Raw genomic sequence first — 12,922 nt, 5'->3', positions numbered from 1 at the left:
GGATACCCAAAGGAGGCTGTGACCCCGTGGAGAGCCCGTGCTGCAGCAGGCTCATGGTAGGACCTGTGGCCCTGTGGACAGAGAAGCACATACTGGAGCAGGTTTGCTGGCAGGAATTGTGACCCCATGGGGGACCCACACTGGAGCAGTCTGTTCCTGGAGGACAGCCCCCCATGGAAGGACTCACATTGGAGAAGTTCATGGAGAACTGTCTCCCATGGGAGGGACCCCATGCTGGAGCAGGGGAAGAGGGTGAGGAGTCCTTCCCCAGAGGAGGAAGGAGAGGCAGAGACAACATGTGATGAACTGACTGCAACCCCCATTCCCCATCCCACTACACCACTCAGGGGCAGGAGGTGGAGAAAATCGGGAGTGAAGTTGAGCCCAGGAAGAAGGGAGGGGTGGGGGGAAGGTGTTTTAAGATTTAGTTTTTATTTCTCATTACCCTACTCCGATGGGATTGGTCTTCCTGTCTCCCTGTCCTTGTCTTGACCCATGAGCCTTTTGTTATATTTTCTCTCCTCTTGTCCAGCTGAGGAGGGGGGGTGATAAAGGGACTTTGGCGGCACCTGGCATCCAGCCAGGGTCAACCCACCACAAGGAAGAACTTCCTTGTGCACACCACTGGGACCAGTGAGTTACTGGAGACTCAGCAGTGCCTGCAAGGTGTGAACTCCAGCTGAGCGATGTTACTCCTTCGCATCTAGAAATTGGTCATTCAAAGCAAACTCCCCACCCCGTTTTTGCTATAGACAAAAGAAATGGCAATGTGAGGTGAAAATCAACTGTCTCCTTTAAAAGGAAATGCAGCAGAACTATATATTTGTTGTGCTTTACAAATGCACCCCTGAACTTTTTAAAGATGTCTTCAGTGTAATAAAGCATAGGAATAAGCATGACAAACAAACTTTAAATTTTTTGATTCTGCAATTAGATAAATTTACTAGCGAACCTGGAAGGTTTTGGCTAAACGTTTATTCTTTCTTTTCCCCCACAAAAAGAGATGGGAATATGCATGCACCAAACCTTTTTCAGAAAGAGTTTACATTTTTTACAGACTCGCCATTAATCAGTTATCACTCCTTTCCAGGTAAGTGGGAAGGAACTCATTTTTGTCTAAAAGGTTTGAGAGCCAGTAGACAAGGAAGTACAGGCTCCATCCTGCCATTGCCGGTCGCTGACTTCAACCCTAGCAATCAGTTGAAGGGAAGTGGATTGTCTAAGGAAGGAAGGAAGGAATTGGGACTATCAAAATGGGGCTAAAAAACAGATGCTAAGAACTTTAAGGAGGTCATGGACTTTCATCATTATCGCCTGTGGGTTTCGCTTCATCTGCCTCTGTCCATGCTTCTCAATTCTGTAGCTATTCAGCTCATTTCTTGCAAGCTTAACTGACTATGGTAATTATGCAGCTATCAGTTCCCAGCTTCTGACACCTCAACTTCTTTCTGTACAACTGCGGTCAGTTTGCTTTACGGACGTTTTGCAATTCTCTAGTTGAATTGGCATAGAAAAAATGTATTTTAAATTTTGCGCTTAACGTATCTTTATAAAGACACGTCAGTTTTACTTTTAGTGATTTTGAACTAACTTTGAGTGTCTGATGCAAATTCTCTAGCTGGAATATAGTAAAGCATGTGAAAATAAGACATAACAGAGGCATACCGAACTTCCCTTTCATGGCTTTGGCCTCTGTTCTGAAGTGAAAGAGACTCTAAATGAAACTCCAATGAAAAAGGAAATGTTTCTGTGGCAAAATAACCCATACTTGGCCTATTTCTGAAGGAGAAGGAAAGAGTATATAATCAAACTTCCAGATCAAACTTGTTGAAGAGTTGTTAATATAACTTAACAGACTGCAAAGGTAATGGATTTCAACTTCTCAGCTTCTTTGGAAAGAACTTCAAGTACTGAACAGACCCTTTTGGTAGTATTTGCCCTGGTGACCTCTTGGCAACCATGTAGTGAAGGACACGTTCCCTTCAGGTATTACTCACTTGAGCCCATCTCTTCACTTCGTGTTTGTCTTGACAATGGTGAACAATTTTCAGGACCACAGCTTTCAGAGGCCACCCCAGGATTTGCTGCCTGAACTCAGCGTTGCTGGAGCAACCGGCGGAGAGACTCGAGAAGGAGATCCAGGGGCCTTCTCTTGGGCTGTTGTTCCTTCACCAACACTGCTGTCTCTGCTGACCAGATCCAGTGATTTAGCAATGTGGTAGCAAGGCTGAACTGCGCTGTTTCTCAGAGTCTTGGGGGCGTCTCTCAGATGTAATGCCTAGCTGAAAATCGGCATGATTTTTGTCTTTGGAATGGCTTAGAAGCTGTGAAACACAGCAATGGAAACGTGAATACAGGACCCGAGGGCTTGCAGATTTTCTTGAACTAATTTTGAAATAAACAGTAGTTAGTCATTTGATGCTGGGGCTTTTTTTTGTGTTTTGCTCAAAAGGTAAATATTTATAAGAAGGTGGTGGTGTTTTACTTGTAGAAACTGGAGACAAAATCAAATATTGAACTATTGCTCATTTATATTCCTTCTGTGCGGTGAATAAGACAGTAGACCTGTGGAAGTAATAGTGAGCAATAATGTAGTTAGAGACCAGGATTATAATACGTGCTCTAAAAAGAGAAGGCATTTCACAGGCAGTATTAATTTCGGCAGTAACTAAATTTGAAGAGTTTGGTTTTAGTTTTAGTTGCGTCATGTGAGTAATTGGATAGAGGTTGGTGAGTGTATTTATATGCCTGCATTTTGTTTGAGCTTAAAGCTATAGAGGATGTGATTTTTTAATCTTGGAAGTGAAACATATCTGCTCTTTAAACTCTTCTAATAGTCACTGTAAATGCTTTGCCAGTTTAATGAAATGTTCATCATCTTAACTTTTTATCTATTTAAATAACTATTTATGCCTTCATAGGTGAACATTCAAGCCAGTTATCTTGCAGAAGCATACCCCTTTAAGTGTTAATTGTATTCTACTAAAAATATTGGGTTTTAATTTTCCTTTAAGCCTTTTCCTGACTTTCATTAATCTGTGACTAGAACTAGAGACTCATAAATCTGGTAATTTTTGTACTGTCAGAAGCCACAGGGAAAACCAGCGATCAATCAGGACCAATTTCACAAGGAGAAGAGGCAGTTTCATGCCTTGTCAAGGTTTATTTAGGTTATATCCCTTTTTTTTTCTTTTTCTTTTTCTTCTACCAAACCTCATAACAAATAGAAATAAAGCATTAATTATTTACTGGAATCCGCAGCTTAGTTTTTTATATATATGTACACATATATAAAAAAATGTGTGCATGTGTGTGGGAGAGACAGTGTCTGTTAATGGGACAACTTTTAAAAGAAAAAAAAGTGTCTTCTGGAAGAGGACTTGAAAAAAAACCCCACCTTAAAGTATGAAATAATTAATCAAGAATGCCAGTACTAGTGCATGTAATGAACACACAAGATTAATTTGGTAATAATTATAAATAAAAGTTCTTTTAATCGAAAAAGCACAAATGTCATACACTTACCAAAGTAATTTGTTTTGTTCAAGTTGACCAATTACTGTATTACTTCTCTTAATATGTGAAATTATTTACTCCAGAACTAAAATAAGAATGGAATTTCTTTGATAAATTGTAGTTTTGTTTTTTAAAAAAATCAGAAGCAGCTTAAATGTCAAACCATGCAACTCATTTATTTTTATGTTAATTCTGCTGCTATCAATAGAAAAACTGGATCAAAATACTATCATGATAATGATTTCCTTGGAGTAATTGCAATCTATAAAAATTTTTAAAGTAAACAAAATTCAGGTTCTAGAGAATTTAGACAATGTTGTATCTGTCTTGACGATCATACATCTTGCCAGCGGCAAGACACTTGACAGTAGTTAAAAACTTTGGTGCCATGCCAAAAAGTATCCTGGATGCTGTTCCCTCATTGGTTACATTACTGCAAGTACCAACTGAATGTAAGTTCTGTTAATATTAAAAGTGATTTACTGTCTAATCTAAGTTTACTTAAGGGACAGTTTCAAAAGCGAGGCCCTGTGGTGCCGATGGAGAGAGAGTATAGGAAAAAAACAGCATATATTCTTCCATTCTGTTAAATCCTAATTCAGTGATAGGAAGCAAACAATGTCAATGGTGGTTACTTCTTTAACTAACTGCCCTACTCTTTTCTTCCACCGAAGTCTACTGGTTTAATTCAAAAAGTTTTCCTGAGAATGTGGAGGGGAAAAAAATCTCTGATTAGAGACTGGAGATGGAAAAAGTCCAACCTCTTCTCAGTTCAAAAAGCTATCAGCAGATAGAAGCGTAGAGGAAGAAGAGAAAATTGCTGTAGATTAGGGAAAGTACAAATAAATGTGATAACCCTCCCACCTAAAAGAAATGGCTACATTTATTTTTTCGTGGATACTTTGAAGTGTATGAAGAGGGACATCTACCTCTGGATAATAAGGTCTGAGTCTGCACTCTGAAGTTACAGATTTTTAAGGATTTTTAAATCTTTGTGGTTTTAATACATTTACATGTGCTTTTTTTTCAGTCTCCTAAAACTTTTGGAACTGTAATGCTTTGAGCATTCATTTAAGCATACAATTGTGAACTCGGGTCAATGATGTCCAAACCACTTATTTCTCAGAAATTTGTGGGTGGCTGGTGTAATTTATAATTCACAAGAATGCTTCTCTTAAAAGGTTTAATGAAAGCTCATGGACTATGAAACTAACTGAGAACTGGAAGTATGCAGTATCATTTTTTTTGGTACCACTTCAGATACCTCTTCAGTTATTAAATTTTTTTGGAGCACAAAGAAGACAAGAAAAAAGTGAACTGATGTAGGTGCTTAGCCATATGGTGAATAATCTAGTGAAATTGCTCCAAAAGGACTGGTTGAAGTAATACATGTGAAGTGTTAGGTGATTAACTTTATTGTGCATTTAAAACAGGTCTGCTTCTTTCAAGTCAAGAGAAGACCAGGCTGAACATGAATGACTTAGATGAAATAGCTCCACCATACTTCATCCACTTTAAAATGGCTCGCAGTCTGCCATTTTCTCAACTGAGTATATGAGTCTTCTGGTTTCTTATGAAGCCGAAACTATTGCATTTAACATCTGCTTTGTTAAAGCCATATGGATGCCCCTGATGTCTATGAATTAATCCTGTTTTCAGACCAAATATTTTTCTCACTGGATTGTTAGTAACATGCAGAGTTGTTACATCTCTGAAATACCAGTCAGCGTATTTTTCTATTTTACCTTAGTTTTGGTTTTAATATTGATTTTGAAGTTACTCTTTGCAGTAACCTCCTTCTCTCTCTCTCTTTTTTTTTTTTTTTTTTTTTGTGTCCTTATGCAGAGGATTATTACTTCAGGAAAACAGCAGGTTTTCAGAGGCATTGCATTACTATAAACTGGCAATTGGTAGCAGACCCACACTAGCTTGTAAGTATTTCAACCATACAAGCTTGCATAATATTGACTATTATCCTGCTCTTTAATAACACTTTCTTGTTTTTCAGAAGTTTTTCATTCGGAAAGCAAAAGGTGAAATTGTGCACTTTTCAGTTGAAAGCAAGTGTTTATTAGTCAACACCTACATTTAAGGCGGTCCAGGGAAGAAGCAGATAATGATTTAACACTGGGCAGCACTGGTAGAACCTAAAATGCTTCTGATCTGGAGTGATGAGCCATAGATGCTACTGCCCAAATTTTCAGGCTCCTGTTTTCTGTTTTTTACAGCCAGTCCCTGATTTCTATGGTGTGTGGTGTGGGTGAATAATGCAAATATTTTTGAAGTCCTTTCATTTTCCCTTTCTTGCCTGGGGAAAATAATCCATGGGATGTTGCCCATCATTGTTTCCAAAATTAAGTGGGTGCATTTGAAGATTGCTGACTTTTTTGTAGCTTAAGCGTTGAATCTTCTATGTATGTATATATACACATACACTTATATATGTATAAATGTATGTATATATTTTTGTAACATTTCAAACAAGGACACTATATGCTTGATACAGTCCTAATAAGAGGAATGAAATGGAGCACCCTGCCTAATCAGTGTTCCCTTCCCTCCTTCCTCAGTCTTTGTAGCCACTTTCTCCTTTCCTTGTCTTTGAACTTTTACCCCGTTGGAACCCCATTAAAAGGTAACATTTTTTTCCCTCCTCGCAGCTGCCTATTTAAATACTGGCATTATCCTGATGAACCAAGGGAAGACAGAGGAAGCCAGGAGGACTTTCCTGAAGTGTTCAGAGATCCCTGATGAAAATTTGAAAGATCCTCATGCCCATAAAAGCTCTGTTACTAGCTGTCTTTATAACTTAGGAAAACTTTTTCATGAACAAGGGCACTATGAGGTAAGACTCCATATTTGTCTACAATATCATGATAAAACCCTCATATATAAATAATACCTATTGCTCCCATCCAGGCTTTCAAAATACACGACAGGCACAAATTGATTGAATTTCACCAAATCAAGATTAGCTTTCTCTATGGAGAACATTTATTCTCTACAGTCACTGGTGTGACAATGTTAATTAGCAGTGTGGTGTTCTGATGTCAGAGTCAACATTAGCAACGGTCACATCTGATATGTGTTAATTCATTCTTTTTTGGCTTTGCCCCGTAGCTGGTATGCAAAGGATATAGCCTGATTACAGACCAGCTGACTTAAAGTGTACTGGGGTTTTAATTCAAAATAGAATGAGTCCGTCTTTTTAGTTGAAAAAATGCAATTATGTTTGGTTTTGAGTCTCCAAAAATAAAACTTAGTTGGAACAATTCAAAACTTCAGTGATTAAAAACATCCCATTGTGTGTTATTTTCAGATAATTTGACCTAAGGGCCAAAGTGGGTTGGATATTTTTAATGTGACTGTACACTGCACCTAACACATCCCATGTCGTTTATGTGTACAAATGTGACTGTTGTGATTCCTCTCCATTCTCCCCGATGAAATTAGTAAACTGGACATTCGCTTGAGTTTTGACCTTTAGCGGTATTTGAAAGAAAGTCATTCTCTCTTTGCATTGCCAGGCATACTTCAGATCAGGAGTTACGCATGGTTTTGATCCATATAACTTGTCTTGACCGCGACAGTTACCTCAGCTGTTCAAGATTAGGCATGCACAAGCTCTATGGATTCTCTGTCATATGTCTGCTGAATCCAGCTCAGTCAGCTGGCAGTTACTAATTGGTTAAAACACAGACACAGACAGCTAATGCATCCATAAAATAAGAGAACAGCAGCATTTTGTCTGCATGGCTGATAAAGTGTAGAGTTGGAGTGCAATGCCTGGGAGGTGTGAGGGATTTTAAGAATATAAACCATCAGGTTTCTGCCTGGTGGTCATTGCAGTCTAACCCAGCCTTGATTTGATCACGGACTTAAATTTTTTCAAGCATATTTCAGCCTTCACAAGCTGCGACTGTTCAATGGGATGATGTAGAAAACGATGCAGAGCTAACAGACTGACCAGTAAGCATGCTAAGTGCTGAATGAGTCATAAATGTGTAATCAAGTAATTCAAGGCACAGCACATTTGTGAAGGGAATCTAATTTTACCATTCTTGATGCTATAGTTCATCTTATTCTTACTGTAGAGCAGACTTCAGGTGTGAGGATTATGTTTTGTTATTGCTTGGCAGTAGACAATGATTTCTTTATTTTTAGGGCACTTACCGTAGCTTAGTCATCAGAAAGTCCTTTGTCTGCAGTTTTATATTATTTCATATTCTCTGACAGCCTATAGAATTTTATGTATGTTTATAAAATCATGAGTTATTGGGGCTTTTAAAAAAATGTTCCTTTTCTTTCCACCTGGAAAAAGAGTTGCAATATTGGAGCTAATTTGATCTCTTGTCAATAAGCTTCACTGAATTTGGTAAAACTTTTGAAAATGAGAAATGTGAACTTTCAGTGATATTTATGACAGCAATGTGTTTTCTTTCTCTCTGCACCTTTCATTTGGGGAAGGAAGATAGTTTGGTTTAATTTCATATGTGAAAGTCTGCTTTTGAAATTGATGCTTTACTAATGATTTGTCCCACTTGTGTATTTCTTTTCAGGATGCCCTTATGGTTTACAAAGAAGCAATACAGAAAATGCCAAGGCAGTTTGCACCACAGAGCTTATACAACATGATGGGTAAGTGCATTGTTAGTGCTTCAGAAAGATACTTGAGGAGTCAGGGTGAAACAAAAGAGCTTAGCCAGGCAACTGGTGCTCAAATGAATTAGCTAATAAAAACAAAAATAATTGCCTTCGATAGATACAAGCCAAACCAGCTTCAGAGCTTAAATGCCAGCAACTGCAATGCCGGATAAGGCACAATAAGTGATGAGACTGTTAGATACTGGATATCTTTAAAAGTGTGTCCATGCAGCACTTGTACCTTTAGAATGCACGGTGGTTTTCCTCTGCCTCCAGAGTCTCTCATCCACTATCTTGGAGATCTTGTGCAATTCATACATGTTTTTTTAATCTCCCATTTAGTCATCTTTAAAACTAAGAAGAAATTGTATTTACTTCATAGAAAATGGAGTGAGATTGATTATAACATAAAATGTAGTGTGGGTGTTAGATGTTAAATTTCCTTCTACACCAACAAGATGTCCAAACAGGCCCACAGAGATAGATAGTTGAATTTTTCTTGCAGATTGTGCCAAAAACTTATTTCCCAGCTGATGTACTCTTAGACGTCCACAATGAGAAAATTATTCTTCCAGGACCAGGCTATCTGTCCTTCAAAATTTTAGCAGTCTCTTGAGTACTGCAAGAAACTTTAATTGAGCTGAGGTGTTTTTTTTGTTTTTAAACTTTAACTTCAGCTCCTCACGTTCTTCATCGCATCTTGATACAGGATACATTAAACACACAAACGAAAGAAGATAATATGAATTATTATTTGTAGTATTCAGATCTGTAAACAAGAGAGCAGGCTCTTTCTTGTTCCAGAGATGCTTTTAAGTGGAATTCTCTCTGAAAGAGCATATATTTCTGCTAAGTAACCGTAGCAACTGGCCCAGTAGACTCTGTGAGCTCCTATCTGGGACAGAAAAGTATGTTAGATGCCTTTAAAGTAGTTCAAAGTAGAGCAATTAAACATGTTTGTAGAAACAATTAGGATCAACAGGAAGCATGTGGGGTTTTGTGCCTTTTTTTACCCCCTCCCAATGCCTAAAGTACAAGGGAATGTATTGGTTGTTACTAATTGGTTTGACACAGCTGTTGAAAGGAGGCACCGCTCCCTCTTCTCTACTTAATTAGGAAAGGCATCTTTTATTAGCTCTTTACAAGTTCTTGGGCATAGGAAAAAAAGTATTCTAAAATTGTAGTTGTAACTGATGCTACGTGTTTGCAAATCTCTGTGAATGCTAAATTGAGTACTTCTGTTGTCACAGTGAGAAAGTATTTAATGTCAATAATAGTGCTAACACTAACAGTTCATACAGCTCAATGGAGAGTTACTTCTCCCTGAATGCTGAGCGTTATCAGATTAATGCAAATGGATAAAATCCCTAAAACGCACAAGTTGATTATTGCATGTACTTTTGTTCATAGGGAGTTTGGTCAGCTTTATCAGTTTTATTTATCAGCATTTGCTGATAAGTTTGACGATGTTATCAAGAGTCACCACACTATGAATTAAGCCTCTGGTTACTGTTGGTGTCCTATAGTGATTGTTGAAGTACTGCAGTGCTCCAGCAAACCCTCTGAAGTTTGACTGTCCTCTTTAGTGCAGATATGTATATATATATTGTAATTCCAATAAAAGTGCTCCTTAGAAGTAAAGAAATTGGAAAAAAGTAAACCAATGCTGTTTCTAGCATGATGGTTGTTCCATCACAAAGCAGGCCTGTGCCACTCTCTTTCTTTTCCTGTGAATAAATGCTCCCTTTAGAACAACTATGACCTGTAAAATCCTTTAGTTTTTTACTTTTTTGCCCATTGGTTACTTTTCTAGGTTCAGGAAGCCTTTCTCAGCTTCCTTTATAAGCACAGTCCATGATGTCCAAGTTCACTCTGTTCCTGGGATTTGCATTTATTAACTCGCAAAGCAATGGTGAACACAAAGACCAGCTCAGTCCTTTGCCCGAGCTTGGCTGCTGCTACATTTCCTCCCTCCACTGCTTAGCCCATACTCCGGCTTCTGTTTCCTTTAGGCAGCCACCGGCACTTCACGGATGTCCTAGCGGCATAACAAGTTAGGGTCAACTAAGACTACCTTAGCCCTTTTCAGCCTATTGCAAAGAGCAACAGGCTATTATGGAGCTCTCTAAAGTACAGCTTATCATTAACGTAGCATATATTTGTATTTTGCTTGCTGTTGGGATAGCAGCTGTTGCAGGGAAACCGGAACTTGCTTCACACTGGTTGCTGAGATGTGGTTTGTTGGCTACGCTGCAAAAGCAATCCAAGAGGCTACATAAAGAATCCGGTAGTGACTTGAATTGAATGCAGCGCAGCTATACTACCAGCAGGACTCAGACTGATTTATTTAAAGTTGTCCTGGATGTGTCTACATGACTATACATGACTGCAGTTCGGTTGGTCTCTCCTACCTGTAATAGTGTAAAGGTTAGATGGCAAGACAGAGCTTGGTAGTAGCTAAGCTCACTTTATAGCGTGGAAAGAAAAAGATACCTCTGGGGAGTAATTAAGCCCATCTGACTTAGACATCTATTTTGGATTATACAAATAATCCACTGCAAGCACACTTCTCCTGTAAAAGGAGCTGATATGACTAGCTTAGACTTGTCAGCTCAACTTGGATGAGATAAATCCTAAACACCTATTCAGTCATCTCTTTGCATCAGGTGTGACAGGAGAACAAGGCAACCGCATCCATTATCAGGAGTGCATCCGCTCTGCAGCTCGTACGGTTTCATTGGGCACCCGAAGGCCAACTGGATTGTTTATTTCTGTTTTGATGTTCAAGATAAAATTCTAAACACACTCTCTATAACACTTTCTTTGATAAACAGCATTACATAAACTTGTCTGCCTACTTCTTGCCTTTAAAAGGGAGACTAGAGGAACTGAAAAAGGCCAGTCCAGTCTCGAGTGCTTGGAACTGCATGAACCTAACTCTGAGCTGTGCCCACTCACCGTGTGCTCATTGCTGGGGAGGAAGGGGGAGAAACTGGGGAGCGCTCCCCATCTGCTCAGGAAGGAAGGGTCCTTCCCTGTCTCTCTTCGTGCGAAAAAAGTCTTCACAGCTTATCGTGAAATCTGGGAATAGCTGCAGTTTGAGGATTACCTGCTGCAGTTGTCATTGTGATTGATGCATTCTGAGTCTCTGGCAATCGCTCTGCTTGGTTCAGTGTTAGATATTGACATGCGATGTAAGAAAACAGTGCCTCCTCTAATTTTTAATAATTACTCTATCATTTCATTGAAGATTTTCTGGAGGCTTTTTTCCTTGTATGATGTATATGACATACTCAAAAGGGAATAAACAGGAGACGAACTGTTTAAGCTGAATTGAGGTTGGAACTCCAGCTCTCCGAGTGCGGTAGCATTAACACTCCAGCAGTGTTAAGCCTTTACACCACCTGCTTTCCCTGTTTGTGTTACACTTCTTTTCCTGTGCTTGCTTCTATTGGCCTTTCGATCTGACAGGCCCACTGATTCATTCCTCCGGTGTGCCAGCTTGCCGGGCTGACTCTCATCCTTTAAAACTCTAAGTAACTTGCCTCTTGAAGGAAGAAGAAGTATTGGGCCTCAAGAAGCAAGCCATCCGTCTGACTTTGCATTTTATTCATGGTACAAAAGGCAGGGCCAGAATACCAGCATCAGATGTTCTAAGTTTGTGCATATGAAAAGTTGCAGGGTAGATTTTGGTCTCCTGTTGCTGTGATTTATTTTGCCAGGTGTGCAACAACTCAGCTAAGGAAACCATATGTTTCTCTGGCTTTCTACCAAGAAGTAAAACCTTTTTTTTTTTTTTTTTTTTTTTTTTCTTAAAAGAATCCAAAACAGCTAAAACTTAGAACTCTCGAACTAGAATCAAAATAATTATTCAACAAGCTGTATAGGGTTGGCTTGGTATTTATTTTCTCGATGTCATATTTCTTTGATGTAAATTAAAAAGTACATGCTAAGGTTACACGGATTAATTTGCTTGGCATGGCAACATGCACTACAAAGGCCAGAGTCCAGCTCAGCTGCATTAAATAGGTAATATATTTTGTTTAAAGTTTCAATTAAAACCTGGGGTCAAAAGATAAAATGGTCCCTGTGGGATCTTGAACACTTTAATGCCAATATTAGGATTACTTAAGGATCAGCCTCTGCTCTAGATGTCTTTTGCGTTCCTTGAAATCTGATATTGTACAGTTGATTGTATTACATTGCTTTTAAAACCACACTGGCCCACCTGCTACAGTAATTCATACTCCTGCCAGTTAAGTGGTGTGAGGTGGACCATGGAGGCTTGATTTTAATACTGAACAGTAACAAGAAAGATGTTGGGGTGGCATTGTTCAGGTTTAGATTGGCAAGATACTGTCGTGAAGACAAATATCTTGATCACACTTCATCTGCCCTTGCCAACGAACATCTGAATGTCTATTTTCAAATGCATTTAATGCAAAGCCTTACAAACATTTTTGATGAGAAATGCAAGTTACAAAAGAAGGTAACATTGCAGGAGTGAATACAGTTAATGATGCACAGATTAGAGTTTAGATTTCTCCTTGCTAATCTGCTACATTGTTCAAGGACAGAAAACAAATCACATGCAAGTGGCAGCCAGGTACAGAACAGGAAAGGGGAGCCAGGCTTTACATCTGGTGCAGAGGTTTGCATCATAAGTACAAAGGCTTAGCATGCAGAGAGACTTTCTGTGTTGATGATTATAACATAACTATCGCTTTATTTGATTATGCTTTTGGGTGGTTGTGGCTGTTTA

General features: G+C 38.9%; 1 protein-coding gene across 1 annotated transcript in view; it reads left to right on the top strand.

The window, feature by feature from the left end:
• Positions 1 to 12,922, top strand: part of TMTC2 (transmembrane and tetratricopeptide repeat containing 2) — a 159,450-nt gene that overhangs the window by 80,050 nt on the left and 66,478 nt on the right. Inside the window, exons 5-7 of the mRNA XM_009882663.1 lie at positions 5,362 to 5,447; positions 6,177 to 6,361; positions 8,076 to 8,154. Of these exons, the coding sequence (XP_009880965.1) occupies positions 5,362 to 5,447; positions 6,177 to 6,361; positions 8,076 to 8,154 (350 nt within the window). The remainder of the gene's footprint in view (positions 1 to 5,361; positions 5,448 to 6,176; positions 6,362 to 8,075; positions 8,155 to 12,922) is intronic.

This window comes from Charadrius vociferus, unplaced genomic scaffold (genome assembly GCF_000708025.1).
Source record: "Charadrius vociferus isolate BGI_N301 unplaced genomic scaffold, ASM70802v2 scaffold72, whole genome shotgun sequence".
Lineage (NCBI taxonomy): Eukaryota > Metazoa > Chordata > Aves > Charadriiformes > Charadriidae > Charadrius > Charadrius vociferus.
Note: the sequence above shows the minus strand (reverse complement) of the source record. Positions and strands in the feature narration are given on the sequence as shown.